The following is a 24,953-nucleotide window of genomic DNA, read 5'->3' as shown; positions in this document are numbered from 1 at the left end:
AGCAAGTTGACATGAGTGTGAAGCTCAACGACTACAAATATTTAATGTCATCTGGTTCACATGTTTGGCTTGAATGTCACTACATGAGGGGGCATGTGAGAAGGTGCATGCATGGAGTAAACAATGAGCATTTTAATTGTGTATTCCCTTGCTTAACTCGCTCGATTAGCATGTGAATTGTTCAGTTTGTTGCTTTTGGCATTATTCTAATGCTTTTACTGATGCTATTGTTTTATTCTGTTAAAAAATTTTATTCTTCGTCCATCATATACCAACTTCTTTAATTGATGTACCAAAAAAGCAAGTCTGTAGAAGAAGAGATCATGTGAAAAGGAATACCTCAATCACATTGAGCTATACATGTCTGTGCAGATCTACCAGTTTCAGATAACATCATAGCTGTTCTTTGAAATTAGTCTTCACGTTTATAATAGTGCTTTCTCTGTCCTTTTAACCCTAGTTCCAGTAACTTAACTGCAGAATGCAGTGCCTGTCTACGTGTTACTGCTTCCATAACACGCGAGCACACACACATACATAGCTCATACAGGATTCAACATGGGATTGCACTGGTAACTAGGGTTCCAGTTTGACAGTAAGAAGATGAAATTTATCTCAAAATTAACTGTCTCACAGACCTGGCTAGGGTTTTGTAGCCTCGTACAGTCAGAGAGGTCGTCGTGTTGCGCAATGTGTACAGAATCTTGTGTAATTATTTTTGAACTATCTAGGGCTATAAAACTGCACCTGCAAAGAATTATTACATGAGCAATTTCAACGTGGTAATGAGTGGAGGGGGTCGCATTACCTTTTGCTGTGTGCCGACGTTATCAGAAACGAGGAAATTGACATATCTATCAGTGCCAGAAAAAATTCCAGAAAGATATGTCGAAGGTGTGAATGAGGTTGTTTGAGTACAATGTGGTACATGAGTTAGTCTCCCACAATTCGACACGTACGTTTTGGAGGGTTCCCGACAGCAATATTCTCACATATCCCACCTTTTACTCCACTACAAATTAATGTTATAAGAGATAGACTTCAACCAACTCATAGCTAGCTATCACTCTTTTTCAAAGCTTACTCATCATTTATAAGAGTCGAATTTAAGACCCCTTACAAAGAATATGTATTAAACCGTAGGACTACAAGTAAATAATAGGCTTATATTAAAAGCAAAGAATAGTATAATTGTTTTCATGCTCATACCAGAGAGGGGTTTTGAAGTTTTATAGCCCCTTGATCTTATTTCAACTATTAATCCTATCCTGACTTCATGAGTAAGGATTATGGCGAGCCATTACCCAAATGGTGATGCTATTCACGCACTTCTTTCAATTTATCATTGTCGGATCGAATAAATTAAAAAAAATTTAAGAACAAAAATTAACAGAGGATGTGTGAGAGGTGAAAAGAGATGTGTAGGTGGCTCAAGACAATAATAACTTAAACATGGATATTTTCTGGAGTTGTTATCAACACTTCACAAAATTATATGCACTCCAAATTTATAAAAACACAAGATAAGGTTTGCATAGGCTCAAAATCGTATTGTCTTACTCATCTCAGTCCATTTCTCAAAGCCTCGTTTGATGCTATCCAGACCAACCCCCCAAACGAGGCTTAGTATGACGTTCTAATTTGTATTCTAGATAAACTTATTTGCGGAGGAAGTTGAGGTTTATAAAATCAATTGGGAAATGAGTTTCACCCTTAAAACTGAAAAATCGTGAACCGAATAAAATAATCAGGTACGTTCCCATTGGTTCTATTCGTTTAGGGCTTAAACTCATTTGATCTTTTTTTTTGTTGGGTTCAAATACCCACCAACGAACTCAAATCAAATAAAAACTAGAAAAATCGGGTGAAGACTGCATTGCATTGGAGTGTGGATGGAAGTTGCAAGACTGTGCAGGAGGAGAAATTTTTCATTATGCGCAGACTACGAATGGTATACTATGTGTCATCATATAAGTGGAGAAAATGGATATACCACTCCATGATCTTGGAACACTGAAGAATCTCTCGAATGAGAGAATGGAGATGAGGAAGGGTGAGGCAATGGGGGAGATAGGGGGAGGCTAATTGAGAGATATTAAGGGTTCACATATCAATATGGGTAGTGCTATTATTTCTCACATGCCTTTTAATTTTTGGTCTTCAAATCGAATGAATTAAAGAGATCAATGGTAAAAAGTTTTCAAAGATATGTAGTAAAAATAAGCATATGAATAAATTATCCTATCAATATAAGAAAAACTAGTTACATAGATAAGATTGATATCATATAATTGGTCACATTTGCTTTTTAAGGTTTTTATATTTTTAAAAATGATATTATTTATATTAAAGGATGGAGAAGTGGACTAAGCCTCATAATAAGTTAAGCATGATGTGGTTCAAATTTACCTTTGATGCGAATTGATCATAAGACATTTTACTTATAAGTAAAGAAATATTACTGTAGTACCAAGTGACATCAAGAATCGAACTTGTTCAAGCCAAAAAGGATTTTTTTTATTATTGTCGTTTCAATAGAGCTTCATTCATTAGTTTATCGGTAAAATAAGATAAATTTGGACCAGAAAAAATCCGGGATTTTTGTCGGTACGAATAGATTAAAGTTAAAAACCCTCATTTGTTTGTCAATCTAATTATCTACTCCTAGTGGAAATTTCACTCTAACAAACTTTTTAGCACCTACAAATTAGTGTTGGGCTTGTAATTCCTTGCAAATTTTCATGGGCTTTACTAAAATTGGACCGGCTTTCCTGGCATTGCAGAGCCTCGAGCCACCCCTAAACCCATTTCTAAATTCCAAGGCTCAAAACCAAGTCTTGCCCTCCATGAGGAATTCAAGTTCTATATTCGTATTTCAACAAAGAGAAGAAAAGAAATTCCATAGTAGTAATATTTCATTTTCTTTCGGACTTACGCTCCGTTGTCAACCAACAAAAAATAAAATAAAATAAAATAAAATAAAGAACTAATGAAGCTATGTTTTGAAATCGTAAGTAAAGTTATGAATATGCACGTAAGCATATTAGTATTATTACATTCAAATACGTATCCAAAGTGGTTGATATAGTTGCACTAAACACAACTTAAAATTTTCATGTTTTGATGCATTGGAAGGAATTGAAATATGTGTGGTGGTGAAGTCAGGATTTGATAAAATAAGAGAGGTGATTTCCACACACCATTTTTAACTCCTCACACTCACCTCTTTATTTTTAATCGTTGGATTGAATAGATCAAACGAAAACGACATAAGTGATTAAACAGACGTATGTAAGAGCCTAAAAAAAACTCAAATGTTCTCTAAGACAAATATGGCTTGACTCATATGTTATTTTGAATGTATTTTACATATCATCTATTAGTCTCAGTGCAACATTACATTATTTAAATTCCTTCAGGGGTGCAAAACTAAAAATTAGGTGAAATTTCTTGACTTGGTTGGCATCATGTGAACCCGATATCCCCATCATCTTTTCGTTGCTGTTTCTAAACCTATCATAATCCTAACTCACTACTCTGCCTCCCTCGTCACTTGAGTCAACTTCAAGATTGAACTAACTTTCTAACTACAAACTCCCACTTGGAATGTCAGCTTCTATGCAACACAATCTTGGAACACACAATGCTCAAAACAACGCATAATTGAGTTTAACCTAAACAACAAAACAAATCCACTCAAACCATGCCAACCTAGAACACTATATTTAACGCGTCTTCTTCCTCAACCATCCCAATGTCTTTCCCCCATTTTCTACATTTAGGTGGGCCGAACGCGGCCCAAACACAGAAATCGCAAAAATAGCAAGTTGCTTAAACTCCAACGGTAATGCAAATTCACATTTCTCCCATAATTTTTCATTTCTCTGTATAAATAAATCCCCTTTCTTTTTCCAATCCCACCAACCAAATTCCAACCCCATTATTTTTTCATCACAAACTCCCAGCGTCTCTCTCTCTCTCTCGCTCTCTCCCGTCGCAATCGCCGCTCCGGTCGACAACGGCTGGCTTTCAGATGACGATCCGTCGCAAAATAGCATCTGGGTAAGATTCTGAAACGCCAATCTCGCACTGGTTTGTGAAAAAATCGAAGAGAGGCAGAGGGGGGAGAGAGTGAGTTTATGATAGAGAGGACGACGACAATGGAGGTTGAGAGGATGAGGCAGCTGTTACTTCTCTGGTGTAAAAACTCCTTCGTGGCTCTCGTGGGTGCTAATCACACCGCGGCCAGGTTCTGCGCCCGCTAAATCCCATCATGTTCTTCGCTATTGTTTTTTTGCCTTCTATTCCTTCGTGAAAAACGTTGCAAACTTGCAATCTTTCAAACTTTTCCGCATCTGGGTACTCCCCAAACCGGCTTTTCGAACTGTTCTTCGATCGGATCCCGCGCTTTCACTGAGCTTTTCGCGGGATTTTCGGACCAAAAGTGTTGAAAATTAACAGAGCAATGGAATTGGCTGACGGGTTTGCAGCCAAGGATCAAAACAAGGTGAAGCACCTTCATGGTGGACAGATGGGATTGGATTCCGGGACTTACTTGGTGATCAATCTTCCCGATTCCAAGGCATTGCGGATTATTCCGTGCGCCGTTTTTCTGGGTTTAGTTATTCTTACACTGCCCTGCATTGGAACAATTCTGAGGGGATTAAAAGTTTCCCGATTGGATTTGAATTTCGAATCCGAAAATTTCAATTTCAAGCAGTTGGGTCTGCTTTTTCGTGATTTGGCCGGCGAAGGCCTCCGCAGAAAGGGTGATACATCTCTCATTGTGGCTCCTGGCAATGCCGGTACGCTTCAAAATCTTCACCCTTTTGATTTCAATGGATTTGATTTCGTTGTGGATTCGGAGTCGGTGCCGAAAAGCTCGTTCTTGGACGAGTCTATGGATTTCGTTTTCGCATTCAACTTGGCCGATGCTAAATTTGCTGATCGCATTCTGAAGATTGGCGGCATTGTTGTCGTTCCAATAAGCAACGACCCTTCGAACGCCTTTAGGCCAAAACCCAATTACAAAATCGTGTATCTCTGCCGATACGCTGCCACTTTTGTGGTAATGAGGAAGATAAGTCCGGCTTATGACTTGCCCGTGACGTCCCGGCGGCTTTGTCAGTTGGAAACCGAGGAAAAGAAGACGGTGTTAGAGGGTCTGGAAGACGTGCTGCTGGAACCGCCGAGGCTCGTTTTGGCCAAATCGAATGAATACTTGAAGAAAATCAAGTTCCTCCCCGAGTTGTTAGGTGTTTCCCTTGACAGTTACAACCGCCGAGTGTTTGTCAATGTAGACCTAAACGAGGAAAACCACGGCATGATCGAATGGTTTGATCAAAACTACCCGAAAATGAACAATGAATTCGAGGTCTACAACCTCGAGGTAGAGCCCGAAAAGGCTTCAAGCACCCCTGAAAACGACGTATCGGATTGGTTGAAAGACAATGTGAGGGAAGAGGACTACGTTGTGATGAAAGCTGAAGCGGAAGTGGTGGTGGACATGGTGAGGAAGAGGACAATCTGTCTGGTGGACGAGTTGTTCTTGGAGTGCAGCAACGGATGGTGGCAGAGTGGGAGGAGGAATGGTGGGAGCAAGAGAGCTTATTGGGAATGCATTGCTTTGTATGGGAGGCTGAGGGATCTTGGAGTTGCTGTGCACCAGTGGTTCATGTGATTAAATTGAAGAAAATTTGATGTCTTTTGGTGTCAAGAATTTTGCTGCTTTAATTCTTGTGTATGTGAATTGTTTGGGTTGGTTAATTTAAATTATGGTGTAGCTTAAATGGTTTGTTTATGAAACCTTATGAACATGGCTTTTGTTTCCCATCACTTTTATTTGAAGTGTTAAGTGGAAGGGTGTAATATCTATTTATTTACAAAATAAAATAAATGATATTATTAGTCTACTATGTTATTTAAATATTGAGGTCTTTGAAAATTGAGGTATAAGGATCACACATATATATAGTCAATGCATGAAGAAAGTATTCCCTTTTTCTTTGTTTGTATCTATTTTATTTTATGACACCATTTCTATATATTGATTCATTCAAATTGTTTCATGTTTGTATACGTGTACTGTTCTAAAAATCTCTGCCTACCGCCGCCTAGGCGCTAGGCGGCTAGCCATCGCCCACATTAATTTTTAGGATTTGAAAATTAAGAAATGACACCTAGACTTGTCTAGACGCCCGTCTAGGTTGCGACTCTCACTTAGACAAAAAATAAATAATTGTCATTCTGCGTTTTATTTTTCACTAAATTGTAAGAGAGCTTTTAAAAAAAAAAAAAAAAAAAAAAACAAATGATATTATTTACACTAAGGAGGTGGGGAGAGTGAGCTAAGCCTCACAATAGACTAGCAAGAGGGTGGTCCCCGTTTCTCGCGTAAAAGCGATTAGAATTCGAACACGTTGCGTTTTACTGAGAAAGATCAATGTTCTAATACTTTATAATCTATATGTCATTCTATTTTTGCAATTTATGTATCCTAATACAATTATATATATTTTTAAGTATAAATAGACATTATTTATATAAAATGTTATATAATAAATTTAATAGAAAAAAAAATTAAAAAAAACTGTTAATAGACGCCTAAGCGTTAGATCTTTGTCCGCTAGCCGACTAGTACCTAATATCTTTTAAAACCTCCATTTAGCCCAAATATCTCCTCTTATATCAGGTCTCATAATAAAAATCTTGATTTGCTTATTTCGATTTATTAATTTTAATACAAACAATATTAAGCATAGATAAAAAATGAGTGTGAATATCATCACGCTTTGTCTTCCTCTTGCAAAGTACTGAGCATTAGTGTCACATTCCCGTCAAGGACGGATCACTTCCCAGACCCGCTCCACCAACTTAACACGATATTGTCCGTTTTGGGCTTATCAGTCCCTTACAGTTTTGTTTTTGGGAACTCATGAGCAACTTCCCAGTGGGTCACCCATCGTGGGATTGCTCTAACCCCCTTATTGCTTAACTTCAGAGTTCCTACGGAATTCGAAGCCAGTGAGCTCCCAAAAGGCCTCGTGCTAGGTAAGGATGAGAATATACATATAAGTATCACTCCCCTAGGCGATGTGGGATGTCACAATCCACCCCCCCTTAGGGGCCCGACGTCCTCGTCGGCACACTACGGCCAAGGTTAGGCTCTGATACCAAATTGTCACATCCCGCGCCCTGGCGGATCACTTCCCTGGCCCGCTCCACCACCTTAGCACGATATTGTCCGCTTTGGGCTTACCATTCCCTCACGGTTTTGTTTTTGGGAACTCACGAGCAACTTCTCAGTGGGTCACCCATCATGGGATTGCTCTAACCCCCTTCTCGCTTAACTTCAGAGTTCTTACGGAACCCGAAACCAATGAGTTCTCAAAATGCCTCGTGCTAGGTAGGGATGAGAATATACATATAAGGATCACTCCTCTGGACGATATGAGATGTCACAATTAAAGAGACTGTAATTTGCAATTTTTGTCAAAATATAGTTAATTTGATAATTTGACGAATGGATAGGCCAATGACATTGTTTGTTGGACTAATTCTATTTTCGGGTGCTCCAAAAATAATTTCCTAACTTAATTGAGAAGCATAACACCATCTTCTTGGCAACATTAAATAATGAGAGGATACATGAAAGAAAACATTTCGGCGCAGAATCATGTCATGCCCTTTTTTACGGAACGAGGATAAAGATGATCCTTTAATCATATTCGTTTAGTGTGAATCATACAGTCAGTTTTGTTAAATACTATTTGTATTTAATTTTAAATAAATTTTTTAAAATGATTTGTAACCGTACTATTTATGATGAATGAACACGATTAAAAGATTCCTAAAATCTTCACAAAAAAAATCCGAAGAAAATCCTCATTTCTCTTTTCATATGTAGTTGTTTTGGCCTTGCCATGTATAAGCATACGAGTCTTGGTTAGCTTTCCTATCAAGTCTCGTGATTACCCATACAAAATAGAAAAACATGTTTCATTGTACCTAAACTTTCCCAAATGTAGGATGCCTTTTAGTGAATTCCTTTCCAGAATCAACGTACTGAAATTCGAGCCATTTAAGAGAGGGAGAGAGCCACTTAGTACTACGGTTTAGTTGTATTATTCTTCACTTGTAAATGAGATGTTTTAGGTTCGATTCTCGTTGAAGACGAATTTGAATCATATTATTGCTAGCCCATTGTGAGGTGAAGCCTACCTCTCATCTTTATATGGATAATATCATTTGGTTAAAAAAAAAAAAGGAGAAAGAGTCTGGTTCGATTATATGAAGAATGCCAGTGTGATAAACTAACCGGAACCATAAGATTTAAAATGAACGATCCGAATTTCTCAATCTGTAAACTCTGGAATGCAAGATCCGGAAAGGATCTCAATTCCAAATCGGTAAGGATTATTTTTTCCAGTTTTTAAAAAATATGAATCAAATTATTATTCATCTAAGTTGAATTTGGGTCATCTTACTTACAAATAAAATTATAAACCGGTTCATTTAGCAAAGGCGGGTACGAGCAAACCCCGCGTCTGGCTGCCACAAAACCAAACGCCAAACAACCGAAATCAACACGCTATTTCAATCACGACCGTCCATTCCTTAATTTTTCAAGAGATTTGTTCTCTTTTTTCCGGCGAATAATCTCACGTGGGCTCCATTTCCATCCACCAATTTTGAAATCACAAAATTAAAATTCAACGAGAAACATCGAAAAATTCGAACCAGATCGGTTACTTAAAACTGAAATCGCCCACCAAACTCTACTCTGGCTCTCTCTCTATCCGATTCGAACATTTGAACCTCACTGTGACCCAATCCACACCAACCCCCAAAAGGTACTCTCTCACCAATTTCAAATTCCACTTCATTTCTACGTTTCGATTCCAATCGATTTGGGGATCAAGATTCATCAACCAATTTTTTAGTTTTAATTAATTTTTTTTGCTTCAGATTTCGTGATTAGAGTTAAAGTTCGAACCTCATGGCGCGGATAAAGCCGCAGGCGCTGTTACTTCAGAGCAAGAAGAAGAAGGGGCCGACTCGAATCAGTATCGCCACCATAGTTATGTGCAATTTAATCATCGCCTTGGTCGCCTTGTCGTTAGTCGCCACTTATCGCTACTGGCTCCGAAGGTACCATTTCAACTGATGTTTTCAAAATTTTGATGATTTTATTTGTTTGGAAAGTTGGATTATTATGGATATTTTCAGCTACTTATTTTGTTGTGCGCGCTAATTTGCCCTCGTAGGTCGCTGGACCAATCTGGGTCGGAGTTATCTAATCGAGAGGTATTAATTTGGAATGGGTATTTTCCATTTGTGTAATTAATTAAGAATTAGTTAATCTTCTTGTTTGGATAATAATTATGCGTAAATGCGTAGTTGGTTAAATTAGATGGGTTTTTGTTTGTTTGTTTGTTTAGGATTTTGATGGGTTTGGCAAGAAGGGTGATCTTCCCGGTTATGCTGTAAGTCTCTTAATACTGCCATCTTTCTATTTGGTGTCACATTGCATAAACCTGCAATTTTCGACCTCTAGAATTAACGTAGCGGGGTGGTTGTGGACCTTGTGGTGTTGGTGCGGCCATTAAATTTGTTATGCAGCAAAGTTTATCAATAAACTTCTTTTCTCGGAAGGTATCTGGGTTGGGAAAATTTAACAATTAGGATTGCTGCACCGGTTTCCTTCGGTGTTATTTCATTCCTGGTCTCTCTGCTGATGTTTTATTTTTAGAGTGTAAGTCACCTATCTGCTTTTCCACAATTGTAGTTTCACTTTCTTTCTTCTCCCCCTTCCCTGTGTATTTTGTAGATTCTAAATACACCAAAAGGTCCTATCACAGTGGAACTTTTCAAGGATGGTTCTCCAGAGGTTGTGGATAGATTTATTGACTTATGGTGAGTATTCGACATCACATGTATCTTGCATATATACTTGCTGTAGTAATATTAAATCATGTCTATTTGAAGCTATTTCTCTACAGGGTAAGAGAATAAAGTTAAAATTATGGGACGGGGTGACTTTGTACATAGCTGTTAGTAAAATTGCTCGCATCCAAGGGGTGTATTATTTAATATTTTTATCATCTTATAAGCCAAGGGGTATATTTTGTTGTAACTCCTTTGTAAATTATCAAATACACAACAACAGGTTAAAGGTTCATATAGCCTTGGTGATATGGATGCCTAGTTGACTTATATCGAGGCTAGATGTAAATAAAATTAGAACTTCGATGATTAGAAATCATTTCAATATTCTGAGTAGCAGTAGCATCCAGAAGTAGACTTGCTTGGTTTTGGTTGGTTGTAAGGGGAATAGTGTGTTATGCCCTCATGGCACTTCTAAGGCATTAGTTTTGCAGTCAAAAGGGACACTTCAAGGGGATGTCGTTCAGTCACGTGATCAAGCACTATATAATCAAAGGGGGTGGTTCCCAAGGACTTGGAGCAGCTGAAGATTGGATATCAAAAGGGAAGCTTCGTAGTCAACTTGTTACGAGGTTTGTTTCATAGATAAAACTTTTATATTGGTTGTGTGGCCTGTTGGTCCTGTGTTGCAAAGCTGATAGCTTATTCTTGCCTGTGTGAACCTGTAGTCCGAAGCATGAAGCTTTTATGCTTGGAACTACGAAGGCTAGACCAGACAACAAAGAATTTGAGCTTGTTATCACAACTGCACCAATACCAGATTTAAATGATAAGCTAACTGTATTCGGACGGGTCATCAAAGGAGAGGAAGTGGTACAGGTATAAAATTCTGTGCAGTTTGGGTAACTTATTATCATGCCTAGACTTGGATAATACCTGATGTATAATGCTTTGCATACGTTCTTCCATTCAGGAAATTGAAGAGGTCGATACAGATGAACATTATCGGCCTAAATCATCTGTAGGGATCACCGGCGTGATTCTGAAACATGAGATCTAAGGGCGACTCAATTCTAATGTGAAGTATACCTGTACAGCATCGTTGCTGGTTTGAGCTTCGTCTTGCTGGACTGCTCCTGCATTGTTTGTGACAGTACATCATTTAGGTTTCTGATGATCCCATCCAATTTTTCCTCCTTTCTCGATTTGGGTTGTAATTTGCAGTGGGGAGGAGGGGAGTTTTGATACTTTTTTCTAGGTACAGATTCCATATGTGGGGTGGACAAAATACGACAATGCAGCTAATCTGATATGCGAGTTTGTTGTGGTAATCATTGTGTTATCATTATTTGATATTTCAAATTACGCTTAATTATTGTTAATTTGTTATGCCCTCTAAATTGTGACTCATATGTCACTTTGCCCGCTGAACCTCATTTTGTCCGACTTCACCCGCTGAACATTCTCTGTATCACTCTTTCAAAGGTTCATGGGTCAAGTAAGACAAAATTGTTTTGAGGGGCAAAGTGAAAGTTGAGACACTTTCTGTTTTTTTATTTTATTTTTATTTTTAAGAAACCTTGGCGTAACAAGGGACATTTTATTGATTGACAAAGAAAGAAGTTACACTTAGTTAGGAAATATGAATTTTACCTTTTGCAATACCAAAAAAAAAAAGGAAAAAAGGAAAACAAATACATGAAAAAGAATGGACATAAACTTTACCCCTTTAGAAATGAAAATAAGAAAGATATAAGGAAAGGGGGGACATGAAATTTAACTCATTTAAAACAAAACCTAAAGTAATAATCTGCAAAACAAGTTGCAAAACCAAAAGAAAAGACGATCAGGCAAAAAACAAAAATCATCAAAAAGAGGAGACAAACTTGTAGGTTGGTTGGGATGTCTAAAAATTGTGTCCAGAAAAGGAATACCAAACAAGGGAAGATGAAAGCAACCCTAAATTTGCCAATTTATCAACGATGGCATTCCCTTCTCAAAAATATGAGAACAACGGTAAACCACGATCTGCAAAAGGGAAAGGCAATATTTCCAATGAATTTGAAGCTGCCAAGGAGGATAAAAAGAGGCAGAAGCAAAGCAGCAGATCACATTGAAAAAGTCACTTTTGAGCCACAGATTTTGTCAACCCCGTGAATACCATTATATCACAATTTTGAGGGCATAACAATAATTAAGCTTTTAATTTTAAGGAAAACTAACGAAAAATCCTTAAAAAAAACCTTTAATTTTAATCAAAATGACAAAATAAAAGTGTAAGTGCATAATATCAGGAGTGACTTTTTAAGGTAAAAATATTTTTTTTGTTAAAAGTGAACAGCATAAGAAGTGTTTCGTTAAAATACCTTTTATTTTATGCCTAAGAGAACAGGATAGAGTTGTCAAGCTACCAGGACAGGGCTTCAACAGGAGCTATGAACTTTTCTATCGGAATTTCTTGGCGGCCTCCAATGATGAAAAGGGGTGGGGAGTGACTAATCCTGATGGAATTAGTGCGTGCGAGGCCCATACTAATCCTATGGACTGCGGCCCAGTCCACTACCGATCCCATAATTTTCAAAACCCGCGCCAAAAACCGGTACGATTTCTCTTCCCTCCCATTTAAAACCAAAAAAAAGTGTATTACTATTTAATACAATATTTACTCAGAGCAGATTAGCAGGGCGAGTTGTAAACTCAGCCAAAATGAACTCAATCAACTCGGCCATGGACATCGATGAGCAGAAAGACCACGAAGATCCGCTTCTCAAATTCATCGATTACGCCAGGTCCGTCCTCTCGCCCGAAACGGACGAAAATCTGGATCCGAATCAAAACGGAGCGGAGACCAGTACTCGACCCAGCTGGAACTGGACCGCCTCTCGGATCCTCAAGACTTGCAGCGCCTACTCCAGCGGCGTCACCACCGCGATTCTGCTCTCAGACCTCGCCCAGGTACTGCCCTTAATCGAATTCCTCTCTCTCTTTCTGTCTGTTTGGTTGCCGAGAAATGTGGGGAAATGAAAGAAAGGAATAATATGAGAGTTTGTGTTTGGTTTTTGATAGGCGTGGAGCGAGCAGCGTAGGGACAGGCCTCCGAAGAAGATGCCAGAATGCGTGAAGCAGTTGAGGAAGAAGCATAAGAGGAGGAAGCTTCCGAACACCGTGACGATTGACTCCATTTATGAGAAGAATTTCTTGTCATTGAGTAGTGTTTTGGAGGCCGTTGTTGTGGAGGCTTTTGTTCTTCCGGGTAGTCTCTCGTGTCGAAAATTTCAGTGTGCAACGTGATTTTTGTTTGCATTTGTTGTTGAAATTAGTATTTTTTTATTTTCTCAGGTACCAACATCCATATGCTTTCCTTGGGGGATTACTGGAGCTCCAATACCATTGACATTTATCTCCACCGCCGGTAATTACCCGAAATCTTGGAGTCTACTGCTTTTATATGTGTATTTGCAAATTACAATTACATTGGAAGTTTAATCCGAAACCAAAATCTTGAATTTTTGTGCCTGCAGGTACTGTGACTTAGTAGATCCCCGTAATGGGATTCTGAAGAAGGGGAGGGAGATCTTCCTCACTGGGTGCTATCTTCGTCCTGCCACCGGAGGAGGATCTAGCTATCCACGGTTGTTGCCAACGGAATATCTAGTGATATTGCTAGATGAGGTAACTTTTACTGCTGGACTTCTTCAGTGCCTTGCGGTTGGGAAAAGGTTTGGGGATGATTTTATAAATTTTTTTCTCTTACATTTCCTTTTTGTCTTCACTAATGTAGGATGACGATGGTGATTCATTGTTCATAGGAGCTAAGTTTTATTCGGATTCATTCTCTTCAATTTCTGCAGCTAATAAAGATGTCCCTTATTCATTGTATGCAAGGTTAGATAAATTTTCTTTATATTTTAATAAATCGAGATGTTCTATGAGGTATAGAGGTGTTTCGTGGTGTTAAATTGTGCGTGGTGGTGAACCACTTACCTTGCTTTTCCTATTTATGCGTAGAATTGAATCTATTGGGCCACTGGAAGTTCATGGGAAGTTTGGAACTTTACAGAGAAAACAAATTACTCTTGTTAACGATGATGACGTCAAGCTACAATTTCTGCTGTGGGGTGATCAGGTTGTCCTGGCCAATCTTTTGAGGTAAACTCTTGCACTAGAATTCATATTTTTTTTAATACTTGTTCCTTATTATGTCCATAATTCAATTTCTTCAGTGTGGGAAGTATGCTTGCACTGGATAAACCATATGTCTCTAAAGCTATAGATAGTGGTATCGAAACAAGTGGTGAAGTTTGCCTTGAATTTGGTAGTGCAACACAATTGTTTTTGGTGCCTTTCATTCAACATGAGGAGCAAGTAAGTCATTTATCTTCGTTTTAGTAATTGGGTTATCACTTGAAGTGCTGCAGACTAATTTCTGTATTAATCAGGTATGTGTGGCACTGACACCAAATCGGTATCAAGGGTCAAGACTTCTGAGCACAATAGATCCCAGTCAGGGTCCACAAGTTTCTCAAGTTTCTCAAGTTTCCTTGCCCTGTGATTCACATGGGTCTATTGACTTCAGTAGCTATCCTTTCCGAGTGAGTTTACTTCTATTATACTTCCTCATTTTATTGACTGCTATTTAGCTGTGCCTCTAATTTAATTTCTGTTAGAAGCTACGAGTACTGTGCTTCTAAAGGAGTGCATTAGATATAACTTTTGCACTGGTCCCTAGTGTATCTAAGCCATACTATGATTCTTCAGGAATTATCTTTAATGTCCTGATCCATTCATGTAAACCTATCATGCTCTTATCTACTAGCTAATGGATCACCCAAGTTCATGTGAAATCAACTGCCTGTCCTGACGCTCTTGTTACCATTTGTTTTTAATTTTTATTAACATCTCTTGCTTGTGAAGTTTTGCAGTCATTTGTTTCTGGCCTTCGTGACAAGATGACTGGTGTCAGTCTTTATGGTGTTGTTACCAATATTGTCAAAGAAAAACATACGACAGAAGCAGTCTTCTCCTTGAGAATTGAAGATACCACCGGACCAATTTGGGCAAAGTTGCATTTTGTGAAGAATTGGTATGGAGAATTAGTTAATTGAATACAGATGGTTTTACTGTCCCTTCCCTGATTATAATGTTTACATATATAATGCTGATTTTGCTTCTATGTATTTATTTCCTAGGTCGCTTGGAAGGTTAAGCCTTGGTCACACAGTGTACATATCAGGCCTGACATGCTCTATGACAAAGCGGAAGTGGTGAGCTTATTCAAGAATTACAACTAGTCACCTCTGATGTCAGTATGTAGGCTGGTTAACGTTTTTTCTAATGTTGGCAATAAGTCAGCTTGTATTTTTTGTTTAGACACTTTCTGATTTGTTTCTAGATATGTGGTTTAGTTTGGTTTCCATTTAAACATATTTGCTTGTCAGCTTGGAAGCATCATGGTTCGAGAACAGTGCTGGAGCTTCTTTCTTCAACCTCAGTTGCTTGCCAGCATTACTAAATTCATCTTGTCTTTGTAAGTTGTCAAGGCTCGCTGATCTATCCAGCCAGGGTAGCTGCACGCAGGTACGGGATTTGCATGAACTTAATGTTTGGTTAGTAGCCATGGTAGAACATTTGACTTAAGTTTCTGTATGTATTCGCTTGTCTATACTCCTGAATTTTCTGCTGTTAATCTACTATGTTCACTGGCCTTTATATTCAGCTTCTCTTTGTGTTTGGGCCTATCAATAGCAAACGTTGGCCAGTTTATCACAACTTTGTTTCCAAAATATAGTTTGGAATCGAGGAACGATGGTAGATTGGTAGGCCTGACTCCTGAGTGTGCTCCTGCATTGGTTTTGTAATTATTATCAGTACACCAACACCCAACCGCTCATACAAAACTAGTAGAAAAACTACACCTAAAATATAAAGGATTAATAGTTCTGTAACTTTAAGACAAAATTACCTTGCATCCCTTCTTTGAATCAGTTCTCTTGGTACATTGGATGTTTAGTTATCGGTTATCATGTGGACAGATAGTTCAGGTTTGGGCAGTTTGGCTGGGGGCTCAGTCCAATGTCAGTACAAGATTTTCACATACCACATGTGGCCATTTCGTTATTGAGCACCCCAATGGGGTTATGGAGTGTAGCTTCTGTAATGACAACAACTGTGGCGCTGAAGTTATCCGCACTTTCCACCTGAAAGTCACTCTTGCAGACGAGAGTGGGAAGGTTTTTGCGTGGTGTACTGGTCATGCTGCTGCAGAGTTGCTGCAAATATCTCCTGACGAATTCCATGAACTGCCTGAGGTAATCCTATGTCGCTTTTACAATCTGAGTCACAAGGATCTCCTCTTGGGTCCTTAATTTTTTGATCTGTATTGATGTTTCGTCGAGAAAACGCTTCTAGTTTTTGGTGTATGCGAAGTTCTTATTGATCTAAAATTTTGCTCTGTATCCCAGGATGAACAAGATATGTATCTGGCTTCCTTAGCGAAAGAGCGATTCACGGTCGCGATTGTTAACTGCAAGCGGGGGGGTTGTGAAGGCAGTGATGCTCTTATGCAAGAAATTGAAGGCGTCTCATGGGAGATCACTCGGGCATTGAACAATGAATAATTCGTTGGCTTGAAGATGTAATATTTTTAATCGTCGAGTAGGTAGTTCAATTTTGTATGAGCAAAATATAATAAGAAATTGATATATTTTTGGTGCAAATGAAGTGGAAAAGATTTCAGAAAAACGGACCAACGGTTCAGAAACTATCCTTAACTTGCACAAATAGTGGAAAATGAACCATTGAGATTTTTTAGGTTTGAAGTTTGTGGATGATGAGTTTCTATTAAACATTATTATGATGGCTCTGTTTTGTGACTTAATCGAAAACTTTCATCTATTAGCGTAAATTATCGTTGTATATAAAAATGAAAAATTAGAGTTAAAATTTGGTTAGTTACTCTTGTGTGAGAACATAATGAAAATCAAATCCATCATAAAATTCAAGATATATTTAGTGATATATTTGACCATGTTATAATGGAAACAAAAGGCGTAATGGGCACTTTTGTAATGGTATATTTGACCGTGTTATAATGAAAGCAGAAGACATGATAGTTACCTTTATAATTTCTAAAAGAGTCGTACACGACACGTTACTGTACGAAAACAGCGTGTTCAGATTAAAGTTTATAGAGTCGTATTGAAAATGAATAAATCCATTCCTTTTACAAGAGCGAATAGATCTTTACATATATTGTCGTGTCAACATTAGACTTTGTTTGCATCTTCCTTGCCATCTTGATTGTGAGTAGTATTGTTGACTTGAGCACCATACAAACATGTATTAGCAATTTGCTTAGGTGATGAGGCTTGTTATTTTAGGCGGGCCAAAATTTGTAAAAGCCCGTTAAAGGAAAATAACTATAAATAATAATTGGCCGTACTAGGGTTTTAGGGATTCAGGGTTTAAGGGGGTTTTAGTCACAGCAAGCACTTCAAGCTCCAGTCTTTTGTTCATCAAAGCATCCAAGCTAATCATTTCGTCCCCAACGGCGGTTTTCCATCACCGTCAGGCAAAACCCTAGCACAGTTTTCCCTCTTCAATTCCGGGGTTTGTAAATTATGGAGGATTTCGACGATGATTTCGGGGATTTGTATGCAGGCGTTGAAGCGCAGGCCAATTTGGCCATCAATGGCGTAGCAGACTTCGCTCTCTTTTACACAGAAGATGTAAGTGATGATAATGGAAAGGCGAAAAACGCTAGTCCTGGCTCCGATTCGAAGAAACCCGATTCTGTCTGCGAGGAGTTGGGTGAGAAAGTTTCGGCTTTGGAGGAGGATGAGGACTTCAATGAAAGTGATAGCGAGGATGACCTGAAAATAGTGCTGAATGATGAGGACTGTGAGGGCAAAGTGTTTCCAAATGGCGGCCGAGGGCGAGTGAAGAATGATGAGCATGAGGATGAGGGTGATGATGGTTTTCCGCCTACGAAAGAGTATAAGGTAGTATCTTATTTTTGTCTAAATTAACTTGAAACGAGTAATTTTCAATCTTTGGTTACAGAGAGTTCAAGTATTCGGAATCTTTATGTATAATCGATATCTTTCTGCTTACAGAACTAGATGTTCATAGATGATGATTACTATTTTTCATATTCATAGATGCTTGGTGCTTTGTGCTTTCTGCTTTGTGCAGTACCATGATAATAGTATGTGCTATCAACACAAGGGGTCGAGCTCTCAGATTAGTTGTATTCGTGATCCCCCTAATCAAATGGTGGCTCAAAATAGATATGGTTTCAGACTTCCTTGGTATAGGTTAGTAAGTCACAAACAAAATTTTAAATATTGCACAAACCCAATTTTGTATAATCGGGAATTTTGGCTACAGTTTGAACCTTCTTAAAAATGACGGTTTTAGAGTAATACTGAACTCGACTATGACACATTAGCGTCCTTGTTTTCTTTTTTCCAGGACAATACTTGATGTAAACATTGAATCATTTGAGGAGAAGCCATGGAAGTATCCTGGAGTTGATGTAACAGATTATTTCAATTTTGGTTTGAACGAGGACTGTTGGAAACAGTACTGCATCTCCCTGGTAACTGAAATAATGCCATGCTTATCGTCCCAAAGAAATTTATGGTGTAAAAATAATGTCCGTTCTAGTCTTCTAGATCCCATTTAGATGTTCTGGCAAGTTGAAAAAGTTTTTTCCCAAAACTTTCTATGCTGTGTAACTTGTGGCTGTGTTGTTAATGGTCTTGTGATATGGCCAACCGGTTCTCAATTGTTTTCTTTTAACACAGGTCTGAGTAAATAAAATCCTAATACTTAAAATGCATTGCAGGAACAACTATGGTTAACATCTATGCAGTTTGGGATCCCTGTCTCAAAAGCGTCAAAATTTTATCAGGTTATTTGTTCGAATTTTTTGAGGATCTTATTATATCACCATAACACTTGTTCAAATTTTACGTGTTGACATGTCCACTAATATCTTCCTTACATAAAATAGGCAAAAGAAGCTGGATCTGCGTATGAGAAATTCTCCCAGGAAACTATTTATAAAGAAACGAACAATGCTGGACCAACGAAGTTTGCTCCGCCTCTATCTAGAGATTCTGATTCCAGTTTCAGAGAGTTGGAACTAGTATGTCACAGTTTATTACTATTCTCTGATTCTTGTATTCAGAAACTTGGTTGAGATGGTTATGACTTGGCTTTTGATTTCTTCAGCCAAAAGGAAGAGCAATTCAGGTTGAAGATAGTATGGTTGAACGCCAACCATCTTTTCATAGTAGGCATCCACGTAGTTTGGATTCTGATGTTGTGATACAGGTTGGCTGTCACTTTGAATTGTCAGATGGATTTGTTGCATCTACCTTACATTAAGTTATCCCTAATTGATTGATTGGGCAGATTGCGGTGCAGGATGGCACTGAGGAAACCTCAAACTCTGGTGAGGAACAGGGCCATACAAATCTTACTGCACATGAGGCATCTGATAATGGAGAATTAAATGCAAATGGCAACCGAATTATTCCTGCCGAAGAAGATGATTTATTGGTAGGAACTCCAGAAGGGAACACAAGAAGATCAGACAGGTTTGTATTCTGTTATATGTGGAGCCCTAAATAATTCAATTATTAGGTTCCATATATAAATTTAATTACAATTTCTGAAGGCATAATTCATATAGTTTTCCCTGATATCGTCAGGTGTTCCCCGAGGATCAGTGCCACTTGTCCAATGACAATAGATTCTGATCAAAGAAATAACCAGGTCGTTGATCTGGATGGGTATGACCAAATTCAGGGGAATGCTGTCTCATTGGAGACTACTGAAATTGCAAATAAAACAAAGGACAGTGTTGGCAAGGATTCTTTGTATGCCGATCAATACCTGATGGAAGCACAATTATCATTTGGTGATGACGATCAACTTAGCCCCACTTCATCCTGTTTTGGAAGTGATTCTGAAGCATCAAAGAATGGTGTTCGTTTTGATCCAGAAGATATTCATACTCCTGTCACATCATCTTTTGGGAACTCGAAAAGCAATGGCATCAAGAGAACAATAGTTGATATAAAAAAATATTCCATACGTAAAAGTCATGCTCGAAAGGAGAATAAGCATCAGAAAAGGAGGCTTCACAGTGTTGTTGAACCAAAGATTCACATTAAAGATGATGATGATGATGCGTCCCTCACCTCGGAAATGGAGGATCTTTATGACAGGGATAGCTCATTGAATTATAGCAGACAGAAGAAAATTCTGCGAGATTTTGGCTATAGTGATAGAGAAGATATTTCAGATTATAAAGAATCTAGGAGATATGCCGACAACCATGTTCATACCGCTAAAACAAATTATGTGGGTAGAAAAGGTAATCACAAGATCCAAGACAAGCTAGATCCATATTTCAGAAAAAACTGGAATGAAACAGAGTATTTTTGTGAAGATAGGGATAGAGATTGGCATCGTTTTGGAAGAACACGATTCACTAAGGAGAGGAGTCCTCTCTCTAGCAGGGAGTCCAGGGGGTGGCATTCCAGTTATTCCCCACACACTGTTGAAGAAAGGGATGCTCAATTTAGAAGGAATGCCAAGAAACTGCAGTTTCAGAAAATACCCATCCATGGTGGTGGCTGTTTCGGTTATAAACGTGAAGATGACTTTGTGGGAGAAAAATTTAGGAAATGTGCTTCATTCACTGATCGAAGAATGAATAATTTGGATGAATTTGATGAAGGGCAGTTTCCTCGGCTCAGGAGAGAATTACAACACTCCGGGGGAAGGGGTGGATATGTTGACAGTCCCAAATGTAATTGGGATGATTCATGTTCTGAGAAAATTGAAGATGAATATTGCAGACATGGAGAGAATCAGTATTTGTTCGATCAGTCTTACAAAGAATCATACGCAGGTGATGAAGGAAGGTGGATTGATTCCCTATCACCAAGAATTGATGTTTCTCGCACAAAAGCAACTGATGAAAGATATTGGAGAAATGCTAGAGAAACATACTCTGCTGAATTCAAAGAGAGTAATTGGTTTGATAATCGTTATAATGCTGATGAAATTGATGACATCATTTATCCGAGTGATCAATTTAAGTGGAGAAGATCTAACTGGCGATCTGAAGTCCTACACTGGACTGAGGATCAGTTAACTGTCAGGTGCCGTGGTGATAAATTGTATTCTGAGAAGTCATCCCTTTCATATCAGAAATATGTAAGACATGACAAATTTCATGCTAAATATGGTTCCTACAATGATGCAATGCATGTTATGCTACCAGAGCAGGATAGATTAGAATTGAGGAGAAAAGGAAGTAGTGCTAACTGTATTAATAGTAGTTCTAAGATGTATATCGGTAAGCATGAGCGGACGGCCCTGAGGTGCAGAGGTTCAATTGACTTGGTTGTTGGGGAAGGAAAGGTACGGTTGGGGGAACCCAAGGTGAAACCTTGTATCATTGAACTTGTATATATGAGTGCTCGACAAGAGTTGAGCAATCCTTTCTTATTCTTTTTAATGCTATCTCATTGCATTTTTGCTCTTTTCTTTTCTCTATTTTTTTGTTTCCTTTCCTCTTATATCGTATTTTTACTTTCCTCTCTGTTAAGTAATGTGTTGCCTATATGTTCTTAAGTGTTGGTTCCCATTAGGAAGGCCTTCTAGGTCCAGTGTCTCAAGCATGTAAGTTGGGGGAATAAGGTTCCCAGTCCATCATCAAGGCATTATTGTAGAATCTTCTATACTTTCCAATTCCTCGTTATCTGTCACGAATTTCAGGGTAAAGTAGCCTTGTCATGCTTGTTGATTTCATGGAGGTTGACAAGTAAAAGAGACTGCTTTACACCTTGCAAATCAAAACATGGTGGTAAAATATTTGAATAAAATAGGTGTTTTATATTGGATGATATATGATAACAATGGGTGTTACTTGAGATATTGTTCAAGTCAGCAGAATCTTTAGTATTTAAGGTTGCAAATTTGCATGAATCCAACATGCATTTTTATTTTATTCTTTTGTTTCTTTTCAAATTTGGTTGTTTTTCCACACTACCTATCATCACATGCTACTGTTATAGTTGTGGGTGGTTTTCATATATATCTCACATTTATAGAATGTATTTTGTACAAATTCATGTTCTTATTTCCATGTTTGTTTGTGTTTTGATTTTTAGGGTTCAATTGATCTGAAAACTTTGGTCTTCTTTGTAACACCATTGGGTTAATGTGATTTCAATATTAGTCTGCAATTATTTTAATTCTTCTCATCAGTAGTTGTGGGACTCCTTTTGGGCACATACCCAGTTGAAGAAGAAAACGGGAGGGATTCTCCCTTATTTAGCTTTTGTCTTTCATTCTTTATTTATTGAGATTCTTTCTTTCTTGCTGTCAAAAAGTTGCAACCTTTGTCTCTTTGCTATTTCCATGCTCTGTTAATTTGTACTTCAAACTATGGCTAATGTCCTATTGGCAGTCATGCTCTTTACTTTTTCTATTATCCGAGTATTCCTGCAATGCACCGACAATTTAGAGCTCTTAATCCTTGTTGGGCAGTTTCCTACCAAGTAGCAACTGAATATTCAATGTGAAAATCAAATATTCGTGTTTCTTACATCAAATCTCAGTATCAAAAGGAAAAACGAAAGTTCCCGTCTCCTGGATTTGATTCATTAGATGTCCTTTGAACACATGTGATACTTATTGAATAGTCCTCTCATTTTATTTACCTTAGTTTGAAGTCTTTTACATCTGCCACCTATTTGAAGACATTTTAACGGATGTTGCAGGGCCTGTGTGATATTTCCTTAGTTTGAAGTCTTTTACATCATACTTGGAACTAGCTGGAATTTTGTTGATGGTTCATTCTGCTGCATGTTTCCAATCGTCTGTTTTACTGTTTAGTTGACTAATATTTTACATAAGTGTAACATTTCCTTGCTTTACGCTGCAGTCCTCTGTAAGAAGCCACAAACGTGGAACTTTGATTCGCAATGGTATGCTGGAAAATATGGATGGTGGTGAGCAGACAACCTTAGCGGATTGTAGTCAATATGAGAAGGTAAGGGCAGTCCAATTTAACACCCGAAAAGTTGGACGCAACCAAAGAAATACAAAAGGGCTCGATAAGTTTCCAGTTATAGCTGAAAATGGTGAGTTGGATGCTGAAGCGGGCCAGACTCTAACAGAAGACCTCAAGACAGCTCATCCCTTACAGAGAAAACATGCTTCTGAGTATTCATCAGCAGCTCAGAATGTGAATAGGCGAAGAGTCTGTGGAGAAATTGGTTCCAGTGGGGACAAGGTTGCAGAAGGATACGACAACCAAAGGATTCTTGCGACAAAGGAAAAAATGGAGAAACGTGGGGAGCGCTTTAAGGAGCCAATCACCCTGAAAAAAGAGCCAGACAAGTTGTCCAAGCCTGAGATTGATCTTCTAGTTGAAACAGCTGAAGCACGGTTGCATAGGCCAAGCCGAAAGAGGCGGTGGGGCGGTTAGAGGCCGTTTAGGAGACTTGTGGTTGAAGTCTTCGACAGGATGACTTGTGCTATTTGAAGCAGGTCAATAAAATATAAAACACAACTCAGCAATCAAGATGAAGAATCAGGTTAGAAATTTAATTTGCCTTCCTCTTTCATTGAAATTGGAGGAAAGATTTGATATCTAAATGTACTGACATTTTCCCTACCTGTAAAAAGGTTCATTGGTATAATAATAATAATCTCCCATGGTGATTCATTTTTGAGGATTTGTACAATTTCGTAGGGAGTCGCTGCTTTCGGTTACTTAGTTTCTCATACAATCTTATTTCTTTGAAAAAGTGATGGTGATGATCAATTGCAGATGGCCAAACATCATGTTCATGAATTTTTTGCTCGAATTCGTTACGTTGTTTTTTGTTCAGAATGCAGACTGATGCCATTCACTCTAATATCGTTCTTGCCTGTACGCAAGCTTTGTAGCTGATTGTTTATTTTGTTATGGCATACAAGCTCAAGCTAACTTTTATTTCATATTTGACATTTTGTTCTTGCGAAAATCTTCTAAATGGTTGTGTGAGCCACCGTCCCGCTATATACAGGTTACTCCTTACAGTTTGATTTTATGACCGATCTTGCTTTAAATAGAAGAAAATGAGACCTAGAAAAAGCGATCATACATTTTATGTAATGTAAGCGATACTAATATATAATATATGTCTGATTACGTTGAAAAACTTAATCCGACTACATTAAAAAACTTGGGTAAGACACTCTCCCAATGTCATCTTGTAAAACGCCCTTTACAAAAAAACAAGACGAATTATATTTTGATCTCATTGGATTACACTGAGCTTTCCTTATACGTGGCCATGTAGAAAAGGAACCGCAAAGAGTTCTACCTAGTGACCCACGCTCGCATGTTCAGATTTTGGATTGTTTTTGTCGGATGCACAATCTGATCTTTAAAAAACTGACCAATGAGGGGGCTCCACGTAGCATAACAAATCTGTCCTCATCAGAACCACAGGAAAAAGAGTGGAAACGTGGCAAAGTGTAGACCAGTCTACTCAACTCAAGTATATGTAGTCTCACTTGGAGGAAGCTGGTACCCGGTGACCGCTAGTTTTGAGATCGCTCTTCTGGAAATTCCAATTGACTAAAATATCCCTTCGAATATGAAATCTCAAGAAACTATAACAAAATGATATAATCTAGTAACTTCATATAAACTTTACTGAAAATCGCAACACTCATTTGCTAAAAAAACACTAGCTTGTAATGCAAGAATCGTTAATCTCATTCAAATCTCCCCAGCCACAAAAAATGAAAAAAATAAAAATATTATCATTCATATCCCAAGTAAGAAAGGTGCTTAAATTGTCATTGAACTTTTATTCGAAATCCAACTTTTTAAATTAACTAACATTAAATACTGTGCTAGTTGAATTTTATCTAAAACTTCAAAATTTATCTAGCATGAAACAAAGCTTAATATGCACCAAATTTTTCAGTAAATAGATCATTTGTTGTTTGTTCACTTGATTCATGCTATGAGCCGATTTGTCATT

At 38.1% G+C, this 24,953-nt stretch overlaps 4 protein-coding genes across 7 annotated transcripts; all 4 read left to right on the top strand.

Annotated features, from left to right (window-relative positions):
• Positions 1 to 4,465: 4,465 nt before the first annotated feature.
• On the top strand, positions 4,466 to 5,680 carry LOC125471481. Its single transcript, XM_048571917.1, has one exon. It carries the CDS (start codon positions 4,466 to 4,468, stop codon positions 5,678 to 5,680), a length of 1,215 nt encoding a protein of 404 aa, XP_048427874.1.
• Positions 5,681 to 8,664: 2,984 nt separating this feature from the next.
• LOC125471254 (peptidyl-prolyl cis-trans isomerase CYP21-4-like) lies at positions 8,665 to 11,216 on the top strand. Its single transcript, XM_048571481.1, has 8 exons — positions 8,665 to 8,852; positions 8,968 to 9,150; positions 9,267 to 9,306; positions 9,441 to 9,485; positions 9,830 to 9,915; positions 10,380 to 10,517; positions 10,614 to 10,764; positions 10,859 to 11,216. Exons 2-8 carry the CDS (start codon positions 8,999 to 9,001, stop codon positions 10,943 to 10,945), a joined length of 699 nt encoding a protein of 232 aa, XP_048427438.1. The 5' UTR covers positions 8,665 to 8,852; positions 8,968 to 8,998; the 3' UTR covers positions 10,946 to 11,216.
• Positions 11,217 to 12,537: 1,321 nt separating this feature from the next.
• Positions 12,538 to 16,626, top strand: LOC125471591. Its single transcript, XM_048572203.1, has 13 exons — positions 12,538 to 12,840; positions 12,952 to 13,138; positions 13,225 to 13,297; positions 13,407 to 13,557; positions 13,667 to 13,770; positions 13,894 to 14,034; positions 14,109 to 14,250; positions 14,325 to 14,477; positions 14,808 to 14,968; positions 15,075 to 15,149; positions 15,324 to 15,462; positions 15,918 to 16,193; positions 16,347 to 16,626. Exons 1-13 carry the CDS (start codon positions 12,592 to 12,594, stop codon positions 16,500 to 16,502), a joined length of 2,007 nt encoding a protein of 668 aa, XP_048428160.1. The 5' UTR covers positions 12,538 to 12,591; the 3' UTR covers positions 16,503 to 16,626.
• A 725-nt stretch (positions 16,627 to 17,351) lies between these two features.
• On the top strand, positions 17,352 to 23,641 carry LOC125471609. Of its 4 annotated transcripts, none has more exons than XM_048572245.1 (9): positions 17,352 to 17,885; positions 18,079 to 18,200; positions 18,358 to 18,484; positions 18,734 to 18,799; positions 18,902 to 19,036; positions 19,123 to 19,224; positions 19,318 to 19,490; positions 19,605 to 21,348; positions 22,856 to 23,641. In XM_048572245.1, exons 1-9 carry the CDS (start codon positions 17,505 to 17,507, stop codon positions 23,399 to 23,401), a joined length of 3,396 nt encoding a protein of 1,131 aa, XP_048428202.1. In that variant the 5' UTR covers positions 17,352 to 17,504; the 3' UTR covers positions 23,402 to 23,641. The 4 variants fall into 4 exon arrangements, with proteins under 4 accessions (XP_048428202.1, XP_048428204.1, XP_048428201.1 ...); XM_048572247.1 differs by having other exon boundaries at positions 19,306 to 19,490; positions 19,605 to 21,327; XM_048572244.1 differs by having other exon boundaries at positions 19,306 to 19,490.
• Positions 23,642 to 24,953: the final 1,312 nt, after the last annotated feature.

This window comes from the organism of the source record quoted next, unplaced genomic scaffold (genome assembly GCF_019419815.1).
Source record: "Pyrus x bretschneideri cultivar Hongxiangsu unplaced genomic scaffold, Pyrus_bretschneideri_v1 Contig6, whole genome shotgun sequence".
Taxonomy (NCBI): domain Eukaryota; kingdom Viridiplantae; phylum Streptophyta; class Magnoliopsida; order Rosales; family Rosaceae; genus Pyrus; species Pyrus x bretschneideri.
Note: the sequence above shows the minus strand (reverse complement) of the source record. Positions and strands in the feature narration are given on the sequence as shown.

Coding starts and splice junctions, on each gene's coding strand:
- LOC125471481 (XM_048571917.1), top strand. CDS start 4,466: ATGGAATTGGCTGACGGGTTTGCAGCCAAGGATCAAAACAAGGTGAAG.
- LOC125471254 (XM_048571481.1), top strand. CDS start 8,999: ATGGCGCGGATAAAGCCGCAGGCGCTGTTACTTCAGAGCAAGAAGAAG. Junction 9,151..9,266: donor TATCGCTACTGGCTCCGAAG/GTACCATTTCAA, acceptor TTGCCCTCGTAG/GTCGCTGGACCAATCTGGGT. Junction 10,765..10,858: donor AAGGAGAGGAAGTGGTACAG/GTATAAAATTCT, acceptor TCTTCCATTCAG/GAAATTGAAGAGGTCGATAC.
- LOC125471591 (XM_048572203.1), top strand. CDS start 12,592: ATGAACTCAATCAACTCGGCCATGGACATCGATGAGCAGAAAGACCAC. Junction 13,558..13,666: donor TAGTGATATTGCTAGATGAG/GTAACTTTTACT, acceptor TCACTAATGTAG/GATGACGATGGTGATTCATT. Junction 14,251..14,324: donor TCATTCAACATGAGGAGCAA/GTAAGTCATTTA, acceptor TGTATTAATCAG/GTATGTGTGGCACTGACACC.
- LOC125471609 (XM_048572244.1), top strand. CDS start 17,505: ATGGAGGATTTCGACGATGATTTCGGGGATTTGTATGCAGGCGTTGAA. Junction 19,225..19,305: donor ATTCTGATGTTGTGATACAG/GTTGGCTGTCAC, acceptor TTGATTGGGCAG/ATTGCGGTGCAGGATGGCAC. Junction 21,349..22,855: donor TACGGTTGGGGGAACCCAAG/GTGAAACCTTGT, acceptor TTTACGCTGCAG/TCCTCTGTAAGAAGCCACAA.